The sequence below is a fragment of the Paroedura picta genome, chromosome 1 (genome assembly GCF_049243985.1).
Source record: "Paroedura picta isolate Pp20150507F chromosome 1, Ppicta_v3.0, whole genome shotgun sequence".
NCBI classification, from domain to species: domain Eukaryota; kingdom Metazoa; phylum Chordata; class Lepidosauria; order Squamata; family Gekkonidae; genus Paroedura; species Paroedura picta.
Window position 1 is genome coordinate 100,170,778 of NC_135369.1, and position 24,032 is coordinate 100,194,809.

Genomic DNA, 24,032 nt, shown 5'->3' on the forward strand with positions numbered 1-24,032 from the left:
TTTTCCAATAATCCCTGATATAAAGTTTGTCTTTTTCACCACTGCAGCACATTGGGTTGAAACTTTCATTGATTTCCAAGATCTTTCTCCCTCTCAGTCTCAACAAGTTCAGCATGCTGGAAGCCTATACTTGAAGTTGGGAATTTGTAGAGGTCCTCTTGGAACAATTCATAGTCAACCTTGCTTTTTGCCATCTTGAATAATTCATTGTCATTTGCAAACATGGCCACTATACTTCTCACCACTAGTTCCAGGTCATTTATGAATAAATTTAACCAGTTTTTAATTCATAAGAGGACGCATCCTCTTATCTCATGACTGCTATATTTACTCAGGTACCTTGTCAAAAACCTTTTGAAAGTTCAGGTACATAATGTCTACTACTGAGTCAACATTGTCTACATGCTTGTTCCCTTTCTCAAAGAACTCCAAAAGGTTAGTGAGGCAGGACTTCCCTTTGCAAAAGCCATGCTGATTTTCCCTCAGCAGGCTTTGTTCCTCTATTGGCCTAACAATTCTATCTTTGATTACAGTTTCTACTAATTTGCCTGGGACAGATGTTAGGTTGATTAGGCAGTAATTTCCTGGTTTCCCTCTGGATCCCTTTTTAAAAATTAGTGACACATTTGCTACTCCAATCTTCTGGTACAGAGGCTGAATTTAGTAACAGTCAGTAGATCAGCTATCTCACATGAATTCCTTAAGACCTCTTGTGTGTATGCCATCAAGACCTGAAGACTTGACCATTTAAAATTTCCCCAGTAGGTCTTAAAAGTCATCTCTGGTCACTTCAAATTGAATCAATTCTTCAGACACCCTTCCTGAAAGTAGGGGCTGTGGCATCAATACGTGCCCCATATTTTCCATAGAAGCAAAACAGTCATTGAGTTTCTCTGCCATTTCCCTATCTTTCCTTGTCAAAGGCCCCACTGTCGTAGAAAACACCATGTACACCTATCAGGAAAGCTTTTTTTTACAAGAAAACTTTCACATATATTTGTTGACACATGAGCAAGTTTTTAAAACAGTAGAAATTAGACTGGATCAGGTTGGCAGTTACATGTCATCCTAGTTTTGCTTAACAGTACAATGAAGTCAAATTCCAATTGTATGCTGACAGCTAAAATACATATAAAACAAAGCCACAAGTTGTTGCATTTATTTGAGTAAATATCTGGTAAATAAAGTCATTGATAAACATTACAAAATTAAATACATTTTTAAAAGCTTGCCAGTATACATAAAGTTCACAAACATGTACTTTGTCTTTTAAAAAATAAAATTATGTTCAGAGCACCCTTGATATAAAATGCCAGACTAGCATCTACCAGCAGATGGTAGCTTGTGAAATGTTTTCCTGAAGAGTTAGGGGATCCTGCTTTAAGAAGTCCTCCTTCCCCGCCCTGGGGCTGATGTCAAAACCGGAGAAGGGAATCTAACATTGGTGATTAAAGATGAGTGATGAGGAGCTGCAGTGGGCCAAACCCACACGTAGTTTGCCTGCACTTGCATTTCCCTCTGCAAGAAACTCCCCTTTAAACAGCACCAACCATCCACTGTCGCATCAGACCCACAGGCAGTTGATTAATACAATCCTAACAGACCATGAGGTGAAGAGGAGATGATCTGGCTAAGCATCAAAGTCAATAAAGTAAGTTCAAAGCCTACAAAATTAAGCCCTTAAAATCCCCCAGCTTGCTCATATGTTACTTTGTGAATGAAAAGATTCACTCCAACGCTTTAAATGCATTTAGAAACAGTGGCACCATTCACTTTAACAAACTGCATCCCCCACCCCACCCCACCCCCACCCCTGCTACAACTTCCATTTAAATGGCTGACTAGACCACATATCCTTTCCACCCTTGTGAAGCAATGGTAATTCACTTGATAATGTATGTACATAAGCACAAGAATCTTGATATTCATGAGTGTGATGTACCACTGAAGTGATCCAAGTAGTTGTAAAAAAACCCCAAAAAAACATCCTTTCTAAGTAGTTTTACACACAACCCATCAGGTGGGATTACTGCGTGGGACACTCAAATTGTCTCTAATTTGGCAGTTTCTACCCCCTCACTTTGATCATTCTCAAGTATTAAAAAGCAGCATCCATAACGTTGATACTCCATGATAAAAAAAAAATCCTGACACTTAAAAAAACTTTAAAAACACAAAGTCAAATTCATTATATGCCAGAAATGAAATAAAAAATAAAATTACTCATCAAGATCAAACTAGAATGTGTTCTATTCAAAAGTCCCAGTTTCATGGTCACGTCTCTTGGAAAGGCTCCCACTCCAGTTATATACTCTTCTTTTGAGGAGGGCTCAGTTTCCTCATTCCTCTTATCCGAGAGAGCAGCTCTTTGATAAAATCCTACAACACAGAAGGCAAAGAAACAAATGTCAACAGAAGCGGTACTGTGAGCAAGCACCCATCCCCACTAAAACAGCCCATTTAACAAAATCAAGGTTGGAACCCACATCGCCAATCTCCACTCCTTTTCTTCAGAGGCTCCACCACGGAGCATGTTCTTTTCACACAACGCACTCTGGGTGTCCTTGAAAGACATTCCCACAGTAGAGACTGCCCCACAACAGATTAAGAGAAATGCATGCAGAACTAAAACCATATTTTCCAACCCTAATTCTTCACAGACTCTCAGTTCTTCAATGGATGCTTCTCTCTATTGGCCCCCTCTATGAGCTGCAGTTGCTGATCATATCCTATGAGTGTGAAGCCCAAGTAGGTTGCAGATGATCATAGAAAGACTCCTCCTCATCTCAGCACAAGTGCCTTGGAGCAAAGCATTCCAGCCCCACCCCCCCAAAAAATCTGGGCACTGCTTGATAAAAATATGTCTCTTTCTTTCACCATCCTCCCATCCATTTGGCAAGTCAGAAAAACCAATCTCAGTTTCTCACTGTCCATGAAGAGATGAGTGAGAGCAGCCCGGCCTAGGAAAGGGCCAGACTCCCTATGGGATTTCTTTCAGCAGCAAAGGAGAAACTTGTGTATGTCTCCAAAAATTTCTCTCCACTGGTAGCACTGAACACAATCTACCCACACATCTACCAGGGATATTCCCTAGTAGAATATAGGAAGCATGGATACAAGACTGCTGATGGGAAGAGGTTTGAAAAGGCCAGAGGAGTCATTTCAACACCCTGCAAGAGTAGGTGGTCTCTACCTTACCCTTGTGGGGTACAACAGTGTCATGTTTAAATCAAACTGCTGCTGCCCACATGTACTGACAATATCAGGACTGTGTGTTCTTGGACCACAGATCCCTGGTAAGTCAGCAATACACACATAAGAACAAATGGCTTGATTTTAAAACAGGCTGGATGGGATCAATAAGAGGTCCTGATATTCATTCATTCATTCATTCATTCGTTCGTTCATTCATTCGTTTGTTCGTTCTATTTCAAATGGGCAGAAGGATATGGAGTCTAGTTAATAAATTTAAAAGAATCTGTAGCTGAGCAACTGGTATTCCACTATTTGCCAAAGTCTTGGGGAGACTGAGAATCTGGCCTCTAAGTTTCTAGCTAGTGTAGAATTTGTGTGATGGAGACCTCAAGAGTCTGTCTCTATTCTGGGCTCGATCTGAACCACCACCATGATGCCCTGCATATTCCCAACTCCAATATTAAAGCCTCTAACACCTTCATCCATTCAGAGCTATCTGCTTTGCTGTGAAGTTTCAGCTACTCCTATTTTTAGCTTGTTGACTGGAGTGAAACAGAGTGCTTATTAATAGCATTAGGCATTAGTCATTATTTACAATCCCCAAGCATTTCCTAGAGGTTTGTAAAGTCAAGGATTCTCTTTCTAGGCAATCCATTTATGCTGCTTCCATCTGCATGCATCTCAGGACTCCCGCTAGGCTATGCTTTCAGGTTATTTTAAAACACCAGTATTTACCATTGCTTTCTGAATTAGCAACTCAGACACAGTGACAAGTACCTCTAGCAATTTTGCTAAGCCCAGAATTTTGAGAATAGTTTACAAGATGGCCTATTTTCACCACAATTGAACTTGCCTTCAGAGGTTCAATGATTTTCTTTGCCCTTTTCCCTACTGCCTCTTTATTTCCAGCCTTCATTCTTCTTGTGCTGATATTTGGAAGGGTCATAGTGGTGAAATCTGGGGCTGGCTTATGCAATGCAGCCATGCGTTATGTTTGAAAGAGCGAAGCAGGGAAGGGGGCAATAGTAGGGGATGATGGAACTGCAGGTATGAGAGGGTGGTAAGCAACAAAACACTGAGGACAAATGCAGACCCATGAATCTTCAACTGCTGTGCACTCCCAAGCATATATACTAATGGCTCAGACAGATGTGACAACATTCATGCATTTCCATCAGTCAAAATGCAAACTGTAGGCCTGTGCCGTAGGCTTGAGAGACAGCAAAGTGTAGTGGTTTAGAGCAACAGACTTTAATCTGAAGAACTGGGTTTGATTGCCAGTCCTCCATATGCAGCCAGCTGAGTGACCTTAGGCTAGTCACAGTTCTCCCAGAGCTTTCTCAGCCCCACTAACCCCACAGGGTGTCGTAGGGAGAGGAAGGGAAGGAGATTGTAAGCTGCTTTGTGGATCATTTGGGTAGTAAAAAGCAGGGTATAAAATGCTACTCTTGTTGTTGGGACTTAACCTTTTAATCATTGCAGGTTTACACATAAAAAACAGGATATTTTGTTACTAGCATTTTAAAGGGAAGATAATTAAGAATACATTTTCTCCTTTAAAACTGGGAAACCAGTTTTGACTATCAAAAGTAAGTGGAAGTCCCCTCTCCCTTCCCTACATGGCCCTGAAGCAAACTGAGGAAGCACAATCCTGAAATTTGCTTTTGACAGACAGATGGTTAAGGTGTTCTGGGTGGCAGGTTGACATGGACAGAGAGGTTGTTGAGAGGCATTTAGCTGCACTGGATGAGTTCAAATCCCCTGGGCCGGATGAAATGCACCCGAGAGTGCTCAAAGAACTTTCCAGAGAACTTGCACAACCCTTGTCCATCATCTTCGGAACCTCTTTAAGGATTGGAGATGTCCTGGAGGACTGGAAGAGAGCAAACGTTATTCCGATCTTCAAAAAAGGGAGGAAGGATGACCCAGGAAACTACAGACCAGTGAGTCTGACCTCTGTTGTGGGTAAGATAATGGAGCAGATATTAAAGGGAGTGATCTGCAAACATCTGGAGGATAATTTGGTGATCCAAGGAAGTCAGCATGGATTTGTCTCCAACAGGTCCTGTCAGACCAACCTGGTTTCCTTTTTTGACCAAGTGACAGGTTTGCTGGATCGGGGAAATTCGGTTGATGTCGTTTACTTGGATTTTAGTAAAGCTTTTGACAAGGTTCCCCATGATGTTCTGATGGATTAATTGAAGGACTGCAATCTGGATTTTCAGATAGTTAGGTGGATAGGGAACTGGTTAGAGAACCGCATTCAAAGAGTTGTTGTCAATGCTGTTTCATCAGACTGGAGGGAGGTGAGTAGCGGGGTACCTCAGGACTCGGTGCTCGGTCCGGTACTTTTTAACATATTTATTAATGATCTAGATGAGGGGGTGGAGGGACTACTCATCAAGTTTGCAGATGACACCACATTGGGAGGACTGGCAAATACTCCAGAAGATAGAGACAGAGTTCAACGATATCTGAACACAATGGAAATATGGGGAAATAAGAACGAGATGCAATTTAAAAAAGATAAGTGTAAAGTTCTGCATCTGGGTCAGAAAAATGAAAAGCATACCTATTGGATGGGGGATATGTTTCTAGGTAACACTGTGTGTGAACGAGACCTTGGGGTACTTGTGGATTGTAAACTAAACATGAGCAGGCAGTGTGATGCAGCGGTAAAAAAGGCAAATTCCATTTTGGGTTGTATCAACAGGGGCATCACATCAAAATCACAAGATGTCATAGTCCCATTGTATATGGCACTGGTCAGAACACACCTGGAGTACTATGTGCAGTTCTGGAGGCCTCACTTCAAGAAGGACGTAGATAAAATTGAAAGGGTACAGAGGAGAGCGACGAGGATGATCTGGGGCCAAGAGACCAAGCCCTAAGAAGATAGGTTGAGGGACTTGAGAATGTTCAGCCTGGAGAAAAGGAGGTTGAGAGAGGACATGATAGCCCTCTTTAAATATTTGAAAGGTTGTCATTTGGAAGAGGGCAGGATGTTGTTTCTGTTGGCTGCAGAGGAGAGGACACGCAGTAATGGGTTTAAACTTCAAGTACAACGATATAGGCTAGATATCAGGAAAAAATTTTTCACAGTAGTTCAGCAGTGGAATAGGCTGCCTAAGGAGGTGGTGAGCTCCCCCTCACTGGCAGTCTTCAAGCAAAGGTTGGATACACACTTTTCTTGGATGCTTTAGGATGCTTAGGGCTGATCCTGCATTGAGCAGGGGGTTGGACTAGATGGCCTGTATGGCTGCAGAGGAAAGGACACGCAGTAATGGGTTTAAACTACAAGTACAATGATATAGGCTATGATTCTTAATTTCAAAAAACATTTGGAATAAAGTAAACTGGAAATAAAGTTGAGGACTCAATATTTAGGCAAAAACAAATTTATGCGTGCCAAATGGTCAAATGCCACATTTTCCTTGTACTAGTGGAAAGTGGAAGATTCCCATGCAAAGACACCCAAGGAACATGTTCCATATGCACACACTATTTCATATCATTGGTGATTCTCTTACGTTGTTCCACCACTACCATACCTATTTCACCTACAGTACAAGCAATTTTACAGGCACAGCCTAGAGTGGCTTTAGTGCCTTCCCATTATATGAGGGCTTAGTCACTGAACTCCCAGCATCTCATGGAATTTTGCCCCAACTACTTTACCTTCTTTGCATACATCAACTAGACTGATTATGCACAGTGGCAGCCACACCAGGTCGCTACTGGTTTCCAGTGGCAGGGCACCTTGCCCCGCCACTTCCTGTGTGCTAACGGCGGAAGTATTCCCCCAGCACCCAAGGTCTGCCCCAGTTGTGCATGCACACACACAGTTCCAGGGTAGAAAGGTTTTCCTACACCTCACCATGGTGGCGGGGGGTGGGGGGGGGGGTTCTCCACATGGCAGTGGAATAGTGCCATGGAGTCGAACGGGGCATTTTATGTCCCCGTTTGGGGAGGGGAGCCGGGCCTTCCAGGTCCTTTATGCATGGGCTCTTCCCTTTATGCACAGGCCTGGCCAGGAATAGGCGCCAATGGTGGCTGCATTAGAAATGTGAATGCTGAAAACTCAGCATTCCCTTACCACGGGGTATCAGAGATCCTAAATCTGGCCAAGGCTGGGAGGGGGCCAGGCTGATGTCGACGTCGTGAGTCAGTGGGAATTTGCCCTGCTGCCATGCAAGTGCCACCCCAGCTTATCCCTCCCTTGCATAATTGGTCCTAATGAACCAAACAGAAAGCCTCTAGCATGTACTTCAAGTCGGCAAGTGTTGCCTGAGTGCATTAGGAAGCCAGACATTCCATTTACTCTCCAAGTGCTCTCTGGCTTGCAAAGTATGCCTCTTCCCTAAATTGGCAGCACATGCCAGGGGAGTATTTTTAGTTGTTGGCATTCGACCAGTCCAACTTATTTTCAAGATTAGGTGGGTAGATCAGAAACTTTGTTTCATTCCTTACAAGCCATAAACATGCACACTTTGTGAGCCATGGGCAAACCAGCTCTTTAAAGGCAGTGCTTTTGGAGGGGGCTGCCGACAGTCCCATGGCCTGAAATCTGAATGATTGGACCCAGGAGAGTGACAAGACTGCTGTACAACACCCTGGCTCATTGAATATTTTCAAACAGAAGTCACAGTAACTGTTACATTACCGCTGTTGGAGCCACATTACCTAGAAACAGTTCTCAATCTGCTCTACGGCCGCTGGCATCTCGCATCTTACAAACTGTCAGTACAATGTCTCCCACTTCCCCAGTTCCCACAGCAGCTCTTGCGAATGCGGAGAAGTTGATGCTGTCCATGTGGACAAGATGCCAGAAGCAATACTGGACTTGCAGGGAGAGAGAAACAGAGACATGCTGGCACAGTAGAGAAGTGGGGCTGACACTGCCCAGATCTCCTCCTTCCCCGCAGTCTCCATTGCCCTGTGGCATTTTGAGCACATGCTCGCACAGCTTCTAGCATCCACTATCTGGAGGACTTAAGGACCTGATGGGGACAAAGGAGGCAATGCAATGTCAGTCATAACAAGGATTCAGCAATTTTGAGAGGCAAGTTTGAAAGACCACCCAAGCACAAAATTAGACAGCTATCAACTTTTATTATTATTATTATTATTATTATTATTATTATTATTATTATTTATTACCTGCAGCTCTTGGCAAAGCTGGCTCGTGGCAAGTTACAAGATGAATTGCCAGCTCTAGCAAGCTAAGTTAGTTGTAATCGTAAAGCTTCTCTATTTTTTATCAGAAAAATAGAAAGCTGTTTCCAGAAGTCTGATCATTGGATTAAGCGGACTGCTTTACCCACTTGTGGGAATTACATAAAGGTTTCGAGTCGGAACAATAGTACAGGTCCTCCAAGAAAATCAATGTCCCGCTTAGCTGCATTTCTATTCATGTTGCCAAATAAAAATACATTAGGTTATATATAAACAATCCTTTATCCCCTTCCACCTTAAACGTTTTAAATGAACTCTGAATACATTGTACAATGTACAAAACTTCACAGCAGCTACAATATACACATATAGTTGAGAAATAGCAGAACTTCCTTTTTTCTAATTAGAGTATTCAATTTCAGCATATGGTAAATCACTGGTGGTTATAATATGATCTGATCACCATAATTTTTTTTTCTTCTGGGACATTTTGGTCCACAAGTTTGTTTTGCATATTCATACATGCACATGGACTCCGGGGAATGGTAGAGGACAGGAAGGCCTGGAGGGTCATTGTCCATGGGGTTGCGATGGGTCAGACACGACTTTGCAACTAACAACAAGAACAACATCCACATATGTCCTTCCCTCCCCACCACCTCAGCATGACATTATCAAGTTTATAATGTTTAAAAAGGAAAAAGTATTTTACCTCTGTGGGTTTGTAGCAATCTACAAGCGCTTCCTGAAAATCAAACAAGAAAAGCATCAGTTGGACAAAAAAAGGACAACTGTTTGATCTAGCAACTGGGCTCCTAGTTGTTAGTGCAAGAGCATCTTTTGAATTTTGTTACTGTTTCACAACATGGAACTCTCAAAGATGCTGGTACAACAGGCATCAGAACTCGTAACTGCAATCAATATCTAAAGTTAACATTTCTTCATGTTTTAGAGTTAATGCAACTGTTAATTCTCCCTTCTCCAAAGTATTAGAGTAACTCAAGTTGTTACTTCATCTGTCAGGGAAGTAGGAGGTATTAAGCGGACACTGGAAAATGGATACCTAGCAGAGATAAGTTATTGGCAGCTCTGAGAATTTTGAAAAAATTACAAGGTTTATGTTACTAACATAGATACAAGTCTTACATCAGCCTGCTGCACCATTATTTGCTTCAGACTTGGAAGAAATAACCAACTCCTGGCATGCATAACGTAATTTGTGGATGCATGTACTTAAAATATAGAATATTTTAAGATATAGAATATTTTATATTTTAAGATCAAAAATATATATAGAATATTTTAAGATCAAAAAAGTATTCTGTGCACATGTGGTTTGTAAACCACCAGATAGTAGAATCAGAAAGAAATAAGCCAGAGTTTTTAAATGTTTTCCCAAATTTGAACGTAGTTAGAGACCAACTAACTTGCAATTTGAGCGCTCTCTCATCTTCATCAGCAGCATCAAGAAGATCATCAATGTCAATCTCTACATCTGGCATCTCTTCTTCCTGCAAAAGCAGAATGGTGAGTCAATTCCTCTTGCACTCACAAACACTCTGGCTCAGACCCCTGCTCAGATTTAGTTAGCTGATATTTTTCTGCAGTTGAGCAACCAAAATGTGTCCTTCCCTCCCACCACAAGATCCAAATACTCTACAAGGATTATGTGCGCCCCTTTCCCTCTACAGAGCCTCTATTTTCCTCAGTGAACCACTGAAGTAAATTAGTACTTTACCATGTTACAGATGTAAGCTTATTTTATTTATTATATATTTACTAGTATCAAAGCCCATTTAAAAAATGGGCGTTGAAAGGCTTCCCTTTGGGCAGCAAAGCCCTCTCTCTGGCTCTGCGGCCCAAAGGGAAGGGAATCCCCCCCCCCGGTGCTGCAGCCGCTTCCCTTTGGGCTGCAAAGCCCTCCTGCCAGCTCTGCTTTTCAATGCTCACAGTATTCTCAGAGTTGCTTGTAATTGTCTTCCCCTTTCTTTCTCTACAACAGACCCCCTGTGAGGTAGGTGAGGCTGAGAGAGCTCTGAGAGAAACTGCTCTATGAGAACAGTTTCTAACAGGACTGTGACTAGCCCAAGGTCACCCAGCATGTGGGGGAGCAGGGAATCAAATCCAGCTCCCCACATTAGAAGCTGCTGCTCTTAACCACTATATCCCACTGTACAAATTAACATTGGCTTAAAGAGATGTAGCTAGAACATAGGCAGAAGAAGCTGGTGTAGTAGAAGAAGCTGCTGTAGTAGAATGGTGTAAGTCTTTTTTGACTTGCTCCTTGACTGTTATGGGATTCTTTCCCTTTAAATATGGACCTTCTGGCCAATGGCTTCTCAGAGCAATCCAAGGAGGGAGACACTCAGTATTTTCTGCATGAAAAAGTGATGGTGTGGTTAAGGTTTACAATTTTGGAATTGAGGAATGTTTTTGTTGTCTGTGTTCTGTGTGTGTGTCTGTATAGGGGAGTGCCACACAGCCCCTGTCCCCATCCCAAGCAGATCTTTCCTCCAGGGGAACTGATCTCTGCAGTCTGGAGTGGATCTTTCATTCTGGGGGTTCTCCAGGACTCACCTGTAAGCTGGCATCCCTGACCAGCGGTCGTGATGCTAGCCTCCAGCTGTGACCTGGAGATCCCACTTCTGGGGTTTCTTGAACCCTGAATAATATTTCTCAATGGTAAAGAAGTTGAGAAAAGCCAACACAGAGGCAGTAATTGAGGGGCGTTCCGCATTCGTCCAAAATAGCACAATGGTTACTCATTGAAATCACTACAGTTTTGCCGTTATGCACAACGTCGTTGACAATCTACAACACTCCTGAAACCGATCCGCAAAAAGCGCTTCGTTGTAGCGCTTTCAGGGAAATCCCAAAAAGTGGATTCACCCTCCAGAAAGCACTACACTCCTGCAACCAATCTGCAACACTAGCGGAAAAGTTCTGTGCGTTACCATCGTTGCCGTTTCTACAAAGTCCCTCCCCCCTGGCTCTCTCCTCTGATCTTCCGGCGAAGCGATCGCCATTTTTTTTTCTCCGAGTGAGCGGAGATCAACGCACCGGCAAGCCTTCGTTTACCCAGTGAGGCTTCCCCGGTTGCAGTCCCTCTGTTTAAAGTCACAAAGCACAAGCAACACAGAGGCCCGTTTGCTGGTTTATTTTCACTTTATTTTTCACACTGTTTTCGGCCGAAAATCGTGCCCGTGATGGGGGGGGGGATTTTTTTTTCACTCGGGGGGGAGCGTGGCAATGATGAAACGGCAGCTCAAACATCACCTGCTAGCTGGATGGGTCTCTCCGTTGCAACGAATCAACACATATTCGTTGCAACGTGTGTGTGTGTGTGTTTTTTTTTAAACCTTCCTTAAAGGGAAAGGGAGCATGATAACGGCCGCCCATTGGCTGCTTGACGGCCAGGGGCGGGACACAGCTCAGCAATAGCGCTTCCTTTCTAGTGATTTTTGCTGAGACCGGAACCCTGTGGGAAACGATAGAAACGCAACTGGATTCCACTACAAAGGCAGGTATGCATAACAACGAATTCCACTATTTAAAATGGCGATTTTTCGTTCAGCAAACAATTTGCTACATGGATCCCGGTGCGGAATGGCCCTGAGAAACCCCCTGTAAGTTATTTACCAACCAATGTTTTCAATGTTTGTAACTGTTTTTGCAAAATACAACTGTTTTTGATTCACCATACTCTGATATTGAACTGAACTGAAGAATGTACTGACTGAAAGGTTTTCAGTTCTTTAAGCAAATTCTGCTATCAATTAAATATTTTCATTAAAGGAAGAAATTATGACAAGTTTATGAATTATTTTATGTTTATTGTTATTAGTAATTACTGCTACACAGCATTTAACCATGGGGAGCTGATCTCTATAGTCCAATTCCAGGAGATTTCCAGGCTGCAGCTGGAGGTTGGGAATGTTCCTTGAGGTTTGGAGGTGGGGCCTCAAGAATCCAGGAGCTTTTGCCGTGTAGCCAGCCCCCAGGAAGGCCACAGTGCAGGTGGGCATCCTAGCACCTGTTGTATTCCTGGGTACAACGGGCTTTGCCTCTAGTAATAAATCAAATCCAGATTCCTCTCAACAATCATGTTACAGCAGAAATTGATCAGCAAATCTAATTTTATCCATTAGATTATGCTTTATGAATCACTGGTAAATCAAGTGTTAGCCACATTGCTTCAGACCCTGCGTAGAAGACTTTAAGCCTAGTGAGAGTTCATAGCAGCTAATTTTGTCGCCAGTGACACATGAAATGCAATAAGTTTTAAACCTCCAAAGTACAAATTAAGGGACCTGGAACGTCAACAATATTCACTGCAACATTAACATTCATTACTTGCATAGCACTGGTAATGATGTATGAGTCTTCACAGAATACACAGCAACACTAAACTGTCATTACCCTGAGGAGTTTTTTCACATGTTGGCACTGGAGAGACAAAAGAAGAGGCAATACTGACAAAGCAGTGACTATATATGGTGGCTAACTGTGCATCACTAAAGGATCTAGGCACTGACTTAGTAGGGATCTTCTAAAGTCTGTAGTGCAACACAGATCCCAAACGTTCAAGCTGCTTCTTCCATGTACCTTTTTGAGTTACCCAGCCATATTCAACCTGAGGGCATTTTTGGAATTTTGAAAAATGTTTGTTGTTGTTGTTGTTGTTAATTGAATTGGTTTCCCGCCACTCTCTACAAACCGGCTCGTGGTGGGTTAAGAATAAAAACCACATAATACAATAAAATCCCCATTAAAACCCCAATTAATTAAATAATAACCACAAAATGGCAGCCTGCAGTCATCAGGTTTGTAAAAAATAAATTAGATTTCAAGCAAAATGTCATCCTTTTATGAAGGGAAAGAAGGCTGGGACCCAATGAAATATACAGAATAATAAGTAAACCAGAGGACACTGGGACACCAGTGTCCTCTGGTTTACTTACTATCCTTTTATGAAGGGAACTGCCTCTATTCAAGACCCTCTGGATTTCCCCCCAAAGGCTCAAGCTCCAAAGAAGTACTATATTAGGGATCTGCTGCTTGACATGGTGTGACTTATATGTTTTTCCCTCCATTTCATACATTGGGTCATAGCTATAGTACTACTTTATACATTGTAGAGAAGCCCTGTATTTACACAAAGATTACTCACAAATGAATCTTCTTCCAATGTGGAAGGGTCTACTAGTACAATAGTAGAATACAATAGTAGAAAGTCTATAACATAGGAAACTGTGAAACCCAAGCTCACATTCACATCTTAAAGGAACTTTTAAAAGTTTCTTTTTAAAAACAAACCAGAAAAAGAACAAAGGGAAAAATTAAAATCAAGCAAGCAAGTAAGATTAAAAAGAAAAGAGAAAAATACAAATAAAAAACAAAATTACAACAGTGGCAATAAATCTACACATAGGTTTCTATAAATGATTTCCAAATATCTAAAAATAAATATATGCAATTGCCACCTATATGTCATGTGTTCAAATATTGACAGAGTACTAAGGTCTTCAATCACTGGCTGACCGGAGGTGGGTTTTTAATCTAACCAGTGTTGTAGTAGTATGAGTCTTTTAGCTGTAGTAAGGGTATGGAGGGTCCATTTCCATTGACTGCCAGTTAGGCTCCAAGAGACAGGCAGATAGTCTAAAAGTATGTAAGAATCTTCAAAAATCAATGAACGTTCTAATACAAAATTCATAATAATAACTTCTTCCCAGAAAGACTGAATGACTTGACACACTCCAAGTATATGTATAAAGGAGACACCCTGTAAATTACAACACCAACAATTAGACACTTCACTCAGTCTTTTGCTAAAAATTTACTGTGGTGTCCATTATATTCTAAACATATTTTAATTGAATATGTCTCATTTTCTGCCTTGATTCGATTAAAGTTTCCAAGAGCAAAGGGGATTCCATGGCACTTAAAAACAGCAGAGACATATTTAGATACCAACAACTGTAAGTATTGCCATTCTGCAAATCATACCTAGATCTCAGCTGACAAAATGATGACCATTCATCCTCAGAATCTCTCAACTGGTACAATGTAAAAATCCACTTATCAGTCCACATCTTCTAGCTGTAGAAATTGCAAGAGGAATGGACTCCACTCTAACATTAAGCAGACCCTAATTTATTCCACTTTTGAGATGGGCACCAGAAAAGAAGTCTCCTAAGGGGCCCAAGATATACAGTCCAATTGCAAGGAGCAATCTCAAAAATTAGTAGAAGTTAACAAGTATGCCTGATGATATAAACTAAGATCAGGGAAACCAAAGCCTCCTTCATTGAACAGAAACAGCATCCTCTTTAAAGAAATCTGACCGGCATATTAGCTGGTCATTAGTGTAGTCTTTGTCAGTCCCCTTCTAAGCAACACTACCTATGTATTAAGCCATTAATATACCTGCTTGCAAACTGGAAGATTGTACAGAAATACAGTAGGTTCTCAATGTCCACAGCTAAATATTAACTCTGGAACAGTAAATGCATGCCTGTTGCAGCAAACCCGACATTGTCAGTGCCTGAAAAACAATGTATCGTGTATACCTTTCGATATAAGATGACTTCAAGACACATGAAGTTATCTTACACAGAACCAAACCATTGGTCCATCAACGCGAGTATTGTTGACAGACTGACCGCAATCCTCCAGGCCAGGGGTAGTCAAACTGCAGCCCTCCAGATGTCCATGGACTACAATTCCCATGAGCCCCTGCCAGTGCTGGCAGGGGCTCATGGGAATTGTAGTCCATGGACATCTGGAGGGCTGCAGTTTGACTACCCCTGCTCCATGGTCTCAGGCAAAGGCCCACTGTCTGGACTATCTGAGATGCTGGGACTGAACCTGGGACCTTTGGCATGCCATGCAGATGCTCCACCACTGACCCACAGCTCCTCCTATTAATATATAACCTGGACAGTGAGCATGTACTCAGTTTTATTTTGTTTTGTTGTTTCAGTGCAGGGTGGAGCTGCTTTCGCAAGATGAAACTTTAAGAAAAAGTCATTGAGTTCTCCAAAATCAATTAGAGCTAACATACATAAACTGACTAACATTAACAAGATTTAATCTCAGAGTTCAGCAAGTGCTCAAATTGGGCTCAGGTACACCCAAATATTGTAGGCTGCAGCTTTATTTGGATGACGCATTCAATGTTTACTGCCTATAGTGAGTTAACCTACTTAAGGCACCATTATAGCTTGATGAGATGCCAAGCCTGCAACACACCCCAGTTGAAGAATTCCTTTTCCTCATCCATCAGGTGAAGTCCAACATGGGCTATCAGCACATGCTGATATTTCAAGTTGGTTTGTTCTAGGCAGTCACTATGGCTAAAGTGGCAGGTGCTGTTTAACCAGGAGTGCTCTCAACAAGCTGAGCTGCACATTACAAGCTTCATATTACAATCTGTCCATATTAATGTGAGTTCCAAGCATAGTCAGGCCTACCCAGATGTTAAAACGCAGTGTTATTCAACAGACCTTCTCTCCACCCTCAGCAGATGCAAATGCTACTCCTTGTTTTTGAATGTGGACCCATAAATTGGCTATTAAGGTTATTTACTTAAGCAGTGAAATGGAGTCTCTTGGATGCAATCCACCTGTAGCTGCTAAGCAAACTCGCAGGGGAACTTCATATAAAATCAATGGATGCAAACACAAGTTGTGCTGGTGGGCTGCACCCTGGATCTGCAGAGCAAATTTATGTACTGTGCACAGAAAGTGTTTGTGTTGCTCTTGCACTTGTTCATCTTGGCATCTATGCAGCCAATAGCTGTAATTTGTACACCTGATCTATAGCCACAAGTACCTTGTACAAGAGTTAGCAACTTGGCAACATCAACATGCAAGATTTCTCTGGAGGACAGTCAGGTTTGCTGGAAAGTTGTTGCCAGTTGTAATTGTTGTGTCACTCTGAGGTTAATATATATTAGTTTGCTTCATTTGGTAGCCACGGTTCATAGTCCCTGAAGACTATGGGGGTTGAGCAGACTATGAGCAGGGGGTTGAAGACTATGAGCAGGGAGTTGGACTAGATGGCCTGTATGGCCCCTTCCAACTCTATGATTCTATGATTCTATGATTCTAAGACAACTGGTCTGGCATCCTGCTTGTGCAAGCAGAAGTGCTCTTTTGCTTAGAGGAGAGTTCTTTGGAACCAATGCAATGTATGACAGCTTCATTCCATTTGCAGTCGCCTGAATTTCAGACCAATGATTCCAACCACTAGACAGGAACAGTTCCTGGGGCTACTACTGTACTTCCTGCAGTTTCCCAGGTAACCACAAACATTCTGATCTCAAGAGCCTTCAGACATAGACAGAAATGTTCACAACAATTTCATGTTGGCACTCAGGTGCCTGCCTCAATTCACCTCAACACAACAGGGCTCAAATTTACAATTAGAAATTGGTTTTGAGGAATGCATTAGTAAAGTTTGCTAGAGTGACTGAAAGGTATTCAAGAAACTGACATTCTTGACAGTGAACGAACTCTTTAACTTTTAAGGCACATCAGGCTGATACTTTTTCATCATAATCAGTGTGGGAAGTTTCCCTCCTTCAGCATCATGCCCCTGAATCAGTTCTCTCGCATTCACATACCCTATGTAGAAGAAGAAGAAGAGTTGGTTCTTATATGCCGCTTTTCTCTACCCAAAGAAGGCTCAAAGCGGCTTCCCTTTCCTCTCCCCACAACAGACACCCTGTGGTGTGGGTGAGGCTGAGAGAGCCCTGATATCGCTGCTCTGCCAGAACAGTTTTATCAGTGCCATGGTGAGCCCAAGGATCACCCAGCTGGCTGCATGTGGGGGAGTGCAGAATCAAACCTGGCATGCCAGATTAGAAGTCCACACTCCTAACCACTACGCCAAACTGGCTCTCTTTAATATTCACTCTCTTTTATCCGGTTTGCCTGACATTCACCACCCAGCCTTTAATCTATTTAAGACTTCCTTTAGACATGTAAAGTCTGCGCTGCTACAGAAAATCAGTAATTTTTGCATATTAGGAAACCTACTCCCAGTAACACAGAGTGCATTACCCACCACGTTATGCTGAAGCTGTCATACACTGTGTTGTTTCCAAATACCTTTCCTGCAAACAAAAGGACATGCCTGCATAACAGGGGTGGGTTGATCCTTCAATTTCAGCACTGCTCCCGATTGTATGTCCCAGTGTACACATGAGCCAATTTTAAGTGAAAGACTGCATGAGGAAGCTCTACTCCTGGACTTTTGAATATAATGTAGTAGTTCATTCCTTTCTTTACATCTTTGATCATATATCTTGAGTAATTATGTGAGAAGAGTCCAGTGGTACCTTTAAGACGAACAAAGTTTAATTCTGCATATAAGCTTTTGTGTGCATGTACATTACATTGAGATACATATATATGAAAAAGTGTACATGCACACAAAAGCTTATATGCAGAATTAAACTTTGTTCATCTTAAAGGTGCTACTGGACTCAAACTGTACAAACTTTGTTCCACTGCTTCAGACCAACATGGCTACCCACCTGAATCTATAGTCATGTGAGTAGTCATACTGTGACTTAGTGGTCATGTTTTGACTTGGGTTTGGTCTAAAATAGCACACCTTGAGGAAGCCAGAACTTGTGACAAATGAATGGTAATGTTTCTTCACTATTGTATATATTCCCATTGGAGAGCCTTAAGAAAGTCAGGGTATACATGAAGTAAATAATGATAGTATTTATTTAAATGAATATTTAAGTTTGTCATTCTCTTAAGACATCTGTTCTGTGATTCTTATGCTCACCTGTGGCTATTCCAAACACCTGTTCACATTTTAAAATCTGTACACAAAATGACAGCTCTTTCCTCAGTGGGTTTGGCATGCCCACAAACCATCATAATAGCATATTACCCAAATTATATGAGGGGTTTTGTTGTTTGTTGTTTGCAAACAACTATCTCCATTTGTGTCTGGCTGGGAAAGATCACTTCCACTTACCTCCATGCTTGTATTCTCTGAGGAAAATGAGTTTCTCCTTTCACAACAGCCAATTAACTTTCCTGAGACGGCTTTGAGGCAAGATGCCATTTTAGAGACTCATTTGCAGAACTTGAATGTTTGGTGCTATAGCTTTTGGACATATGATGATACAAGTATCATTTAATGAACTTAAACACAAATGAAATAAAGGACACACAGTGATAGTTGTGACCACTGATTACATTCATATCAAGATGCACAGCAGCATTTGGATGTAGGTAAATTCTCTCAGCCTGCTGATTCTGTTTTCATTTCTAACCACACACTGCTGGATAATAGTCTTATGAATGTTTTATGGACACAGTCGGATCTAGAAGGGATGTAAATTTGTTTTGTTTTTAGTCTATGTTGAAATTTTATTTGATGCCTCTTGATGGTCATTTGTTTTGCGCTATGATAGAGGCAAGATACATATTTATGAAACACAAGTAATGAATGGCTTGGATCCCAACAGAATTGATTGAAGGCAGAAGGATTTCCATATGTGGAAATTGACTTTCCCATCTCTCCCCCCCCTACAGCAGTCCCAAATGCTTCCTCGACGCAACTCCTGGGGATGGGGAAGTTGGGAGATCTGCCACAAGACAGGGAATAGGCGAAAATCACACCCAACTCCTCCTGCATGTGGGATGTACTCCACCGGATCCACTCCAATTAACTCACAATATGAGAGAATTCATTGTTGTGTCAACCTAAGTTGCTTCTCTATCCTTCAGAGCAAGAATTCCCCACTCACTTGTGGAAGCCTCCAAGAAATTATGTGACCTGGCTTGGAAGCCTCCTGGGCATGGAGTATCACTTCAGCAAGGCTCTCACCACTTCCACTGCAGACCTGTGAAAAGGACAGCAGACCCTCTGTAGCAACCTGTGACTCACACCCTTTACCAAAGAGCCTTTGTGGCTCTCATTCAAAGCCACAGATCAACCTCACTTTTACTCATAAGAGATGGAGCTGTCATTTTGTACAAACTTTCATTAAAAAAAAAAAAACAGCCTGCCTTTTAGCCACCTTAATCCTTCCTGAGTGCACACACAGGCAGGGGAATAAAACCAAAGGGTGTGATGGGGGTATATGCCTATCCCTGTGAAGAGGAGGAAAGCCGAGAATCATGAGGCTGCCGGGTTTCTGCTGTTTCCTTTGCCCAAATAAGGCTTCTTCCGCCTTGGCCCAGCTCCTGCCTTGGCTCAGCAGGGCAGTACTTAAGCATCCAGAGTACATCAGAGGAATGAAAAACAGTACAGCTTGGCAGTGATGAATACTGATAGGTGGGACAAGCTCTGGAATACTACTTTTATGACAGTTATAAAGCATTATGCAGCATCAGGTGCTTGGTACTGTCAGAAATTGACAGAACTTCCAGTATCACTTTTTAAAATGTGGTGACTTCACTCATGATAAAATGGAGTATCGCTTGAAATTTATGCACAGACTCTTCTTTTGTATAATGGACAAATAGTGGGAGAAAATGCTCAGCTTTCATGTAAATGCAGCAGAATTCTTAAAGTTTTTCCAAAACCATTTAAAAAAATCCTTTAAGCCTATACTTATTTAACAGACGTTAACATCTTTTAAATGAACTACTTACATTCAGGAAAGGACAACACGGTCAAAAGAATGTAAGAAACTGGTTCTTTGATCAGAAAGGATTGTGCAATATCTAGAAGAAATTTTCATGTAATTTCATGTATTTTCCTTGGGAATTTTCTTTAAACCTGGCCAAGAGAGCCAGGTTTTCTGTTTTAGATCCATTTTCATGGAAACTGGATTATTTAGACAAACGCTTTCAATCTTTAAGCAATAAAACAAAAAGAGTGAAATGTCTTCTCATGCAAAGCATTAAAAATAGGGAATACTTCTTTGTTTCCTTCCTTCCTTTGGCAAAATTTTCATATGAAGCCTTTTTGACTAAGCTTAGGTTTGTTTTGATGATGTATTGATATAAATCACACTGCTGAACATCAACATGATGCTAGCTAAGCACAACATCTGTTGTTCTAATAACTTTTTGAAAGCTGGGGCAGATGCCCTCCTCGACCTAACTGGTCTGTGTTGCTCAGGTGGGTAGCCATGTTGGTCTGAAGCAGCAGGACAAAGTTTGTGTCCAGTGGCACCTTTAAAACCAAAAAAGTTTTATTCAAGGTTTTAGTTTTTGTGTGCATGCACACTTCTTCAGATACAATGAATCTGAATCTTAGTATCTGAAGAAGTGTGCATGGGCTCAAAAGCTTATTCCTTGAATAAAGCTTTGTTGGAACTTAAAGGTGCCACTGGACACAAACTGATCTAAGCAGTATTCAAGCTATAACTACTTCTTTTCACTGGTAGGACCTTTGGATATCTCCAACAGGGGCGCAAACACAACAGGAATTAGATAGTACTGGGAAACTTTGGAAGCCAAAGTGGAAGTGCAACTCACCAATTATAATTCCAGGAATATGAAACCAGGTTAAGCCTGGGTCATCTAAGACAAAACAGAGTGCCTTTACATCCTCATAATGCAATGAACACATTTGTGTGCAATGCAGAGGGAATGTCAACAAGGGGAACAATCTAGACTTCTGCAAAACAAGACTTAATTGTTTCCTTTTGTCACTGCAGCAGAGTTTTGTGCGTGCACACTTTAAGGCACAGGTGTATTTGTACACTAAAGAAAAGTGAAGGGCAAAGCAAGAAGGAAAGAACATGAAAAGCTGTGGTCAGGAGTGCAAACATAATCCCCACCTCAGCTGGGCAAAGAGATTCATTGCAGCTCTTGACAACTTTTACAGTAGCTGTGCCTCTACACTAACTCCATAGCTAGTCCTACATGGGAAGATTAAGGAGTGTCCTTTCCTTCATCAAAGGGAGCAGGCTACAGAGATTTTTCTTTCCTGCTTCTGTTACAGCATCCCTCAAAGACAAAATAAGGCTGCTTACTTCAAATCGGCCACATACAGCAGCTTCTCTTAAGCTGAAGGCAATGAAAGAGATGGCACAAGAAGGCATATGGGCTCTCCCCAATGGGTTCACCTATGAACTGATTACAGGGTACCAAGTGACCAATCATAAGGCTGTTAGTCAAGCCTTAAAGCACTTTCAGACAAGGCTTAAGTCATCTTTGAAAGCACCTGCCTATATATGAACATTCCATTTTTTAACACAGAAGTGAAGCATTTGCAATACAGAGGAGCACTCTAGCCAATGTCAGGTTCAACATGCATATCATTCATCAAGTGAAGAAACAACCACCTTAAGACTCCTAATGTGAAAATACCTTTACCTTCCAGTTGCAAACATTTATTTATGTATTGAGAGATTTCTAAACCACCCCTCTCCAAAATGAGTCTTTTACCACAGTAAAAGAATACAAAATACCTTTTGAAATGCCTTCTGCAATGCAGTCTTACTCCATGCCTGTGTTCTTTCAAAAATATTTTCTTTTAAAAGCTCTGTATTGCTTTGAAATCAACAAATCTACTTGGGAGAGAAATTGCTACTGTCATTTAAAGCCAGAAATGCACCGCCCACATACTCAAGCATCTGGACAGTTTAGTGTGCATTGATAGCTGATCCACCCTTTCCCATACAGCATTGTCGTCAATAGCTGCACTATTCAGAAAGTGCTGAAAGCATACCAGAATAGGACTGTATAACAGATAAGCATGCTAAAGCAGGTTCTGACTGCTGAAGATTCTGAGGAGACCCTCAAGGCAGCTGACAGAGACAAGCATGCTTTGATTTCAGTCTCCCTGCCCCACCCAGGGCAACTAACATACGCTTCCTGCGCAGAACTCAGTTCCCAGTTGCTTGTGGACTGGATTCAGATGCAGGGAGAGGGGGGAATTAAGCCTGGCCTCCCCCCACACTTTAAATGGCCCTGGAGATCCACCACATGTCCTACTGGAGAAGCTTACTGTTGCTATCAGTGAATGTACATTTCCCTTGCGAGGCAATGAGGCTCCTGGGGGTTTTGTCCGCCTGGGAAACTGGTGAAGCTGGGCAGAGGCTAAAGCTCTCTCAGCCCACATGCCACAATCTCAGTCTGAATGTCATCTGTGCATGCCTGGAAATCAAGTTCTGAGAATGGAAACTCAGGCGCACATTTTTTTCAACCACAGCCACCCTGTGGGGGACCACAAGGACTGAATTGTCCCCAAGAGAGAAACATGAAGAGAGAAAAGATCCAAGACCTATCTCAACCTCCAGGTAAAATCCTTCTAAGGTTTTGAATGCTGTTCTAAAGGTACCTGGCTATTCTTGCTTAGAATGAGATGTATAGTCAGGTTCTAACTTTAGGGAAAGTAATTTACCATAACGCTTATACCATGAACTGTGATAGAGAAGTCCTGGAGCAATGCAGTTCTCAAAGTGCATGGTGCACATATAAGGAGTACACTTCTTTCACTGCTTGGTAAGGCATGGTCTTTAAACTGGTCATCTTGTTAAATTACTTTTCGCAAACATATGTAAGGAAAGAACTATTCTCACTTCAAGATATGCTTTCAAGAAGATTTCCTCAGCTACCTAGAATGCAATTCAGGACTGACTTACATAAAAGGGGGGGGGGGCTCTTAACAATCTACACTTTGAATGAAGTCAATAAGCAGTGACATTCCCTTCCATTCTTGTAGGCAGACTACAAGAAGCTAATGGCTCTGTATAAGCGAACTATGTTCTTAAACAGAACACAGTGGTTTTCTGAAAATTCAGCTCCCCCTCATAGGAAACGCAGTAATGGGTTTAAACTTCAAGTACAACGATATAGGCTAGATATCAGGAAAAAGTTTTTCTCAGTCAGAGTCGTTCAGCAGTGGAATAGGCTGCCTAAGGAGGTGGTGAGTGCCCCCTCACTGGAAGTCTTCAAGCAAAGGTTGGATACACACTTTTCTTGGATGCTTTAGGATGCTTAGGGCTAATCCTGCGTTGAGCAGGGGGTTGGACTAGATGGCCTGTATGGCCCCTTCCAACTCTATGATTCTATGATTCTATGAAACCTCTCTAAACAGAGACAAACAGGCACACAAATACTTGCCATCTGGACCAGTGATGAACATACCAAGAGGTCTCAGGTGTATTTGCTTGTAGCACTGCAAATGGGCGTGTGATGTCCTACACAACATGTCATGCTGCCCATGGCAAAAAGGTGGCAGCTTTATTCAGTCATGATATTTGAGCCATTATATGCTACAGGCTTTCATTTCAAGTTGAGAGAGGAAAACCTCCAATGCTGCTGCAACTGTGATGCATGAACCAGAACTGTACTCAGTGAATAATTCAGCGTAATTCATCAGCATTCCTTTGTACATCGCACAGATTCCCTTTCAGCACTTGGAAAGAAAAAATGAGTATACTGACTAGACTGATCTTTTCCAGTTCCACTGGAAAAATGGATGCTATTGCCTGAGAGGAAGTAAAGGAAAATTAAGGAAAACAAAGCACCCCAAAACTATACAACACCAAAAGCCTCTCCTATACCCTTCACATAACATGGGACAACTCTTAGATAAGTACAGTAGGACTTGTGAAAGAAATGGCTGAAGCTTGTCGTGCATTTAGTTCTATGTTCCCTGCTACTCTTCAGCTACAGTGCCAAACCATGATATGTGATCTAGCACAGTTTTGTTCTGTCTTTCCTCCA

General features: G+C 41.9%; 1 protein-coding gene across 1 annotated transcript in view; it reads right to left on the minus strand.

Moving 5' to 3' along the window:
• Positions 1–1,143: 1,143 nt before the first annotated feature.
• Positions 1,144–24,032, minus strand: part of PPP1R14C (protein phosphatase 1 regulatory inhibitor subunit 14C) — a 55,155-nt gene continuing 32,266 nt past the window's right edge. The window contains exons 2-4 of the mRNA XM_077350017.1: positions 9,798–9,881; positions 9,083–9,115; positions 1,144–2,379 (exon numbers count right to left, since the gene is read on the minus strand). Coding sequence (XP_077206132.1) covers positions 2,305–2,379; positions 9,083–9,115; positions 9,798–9,881 — 192 coding nt within the window. The 3' untranslated portion in view covers positions 1,144–2,304. The remainder of the gene's footprint in view (positions 2,380–9,082; positions 9,116–9,797; positions 9,882–24,032) is intronic.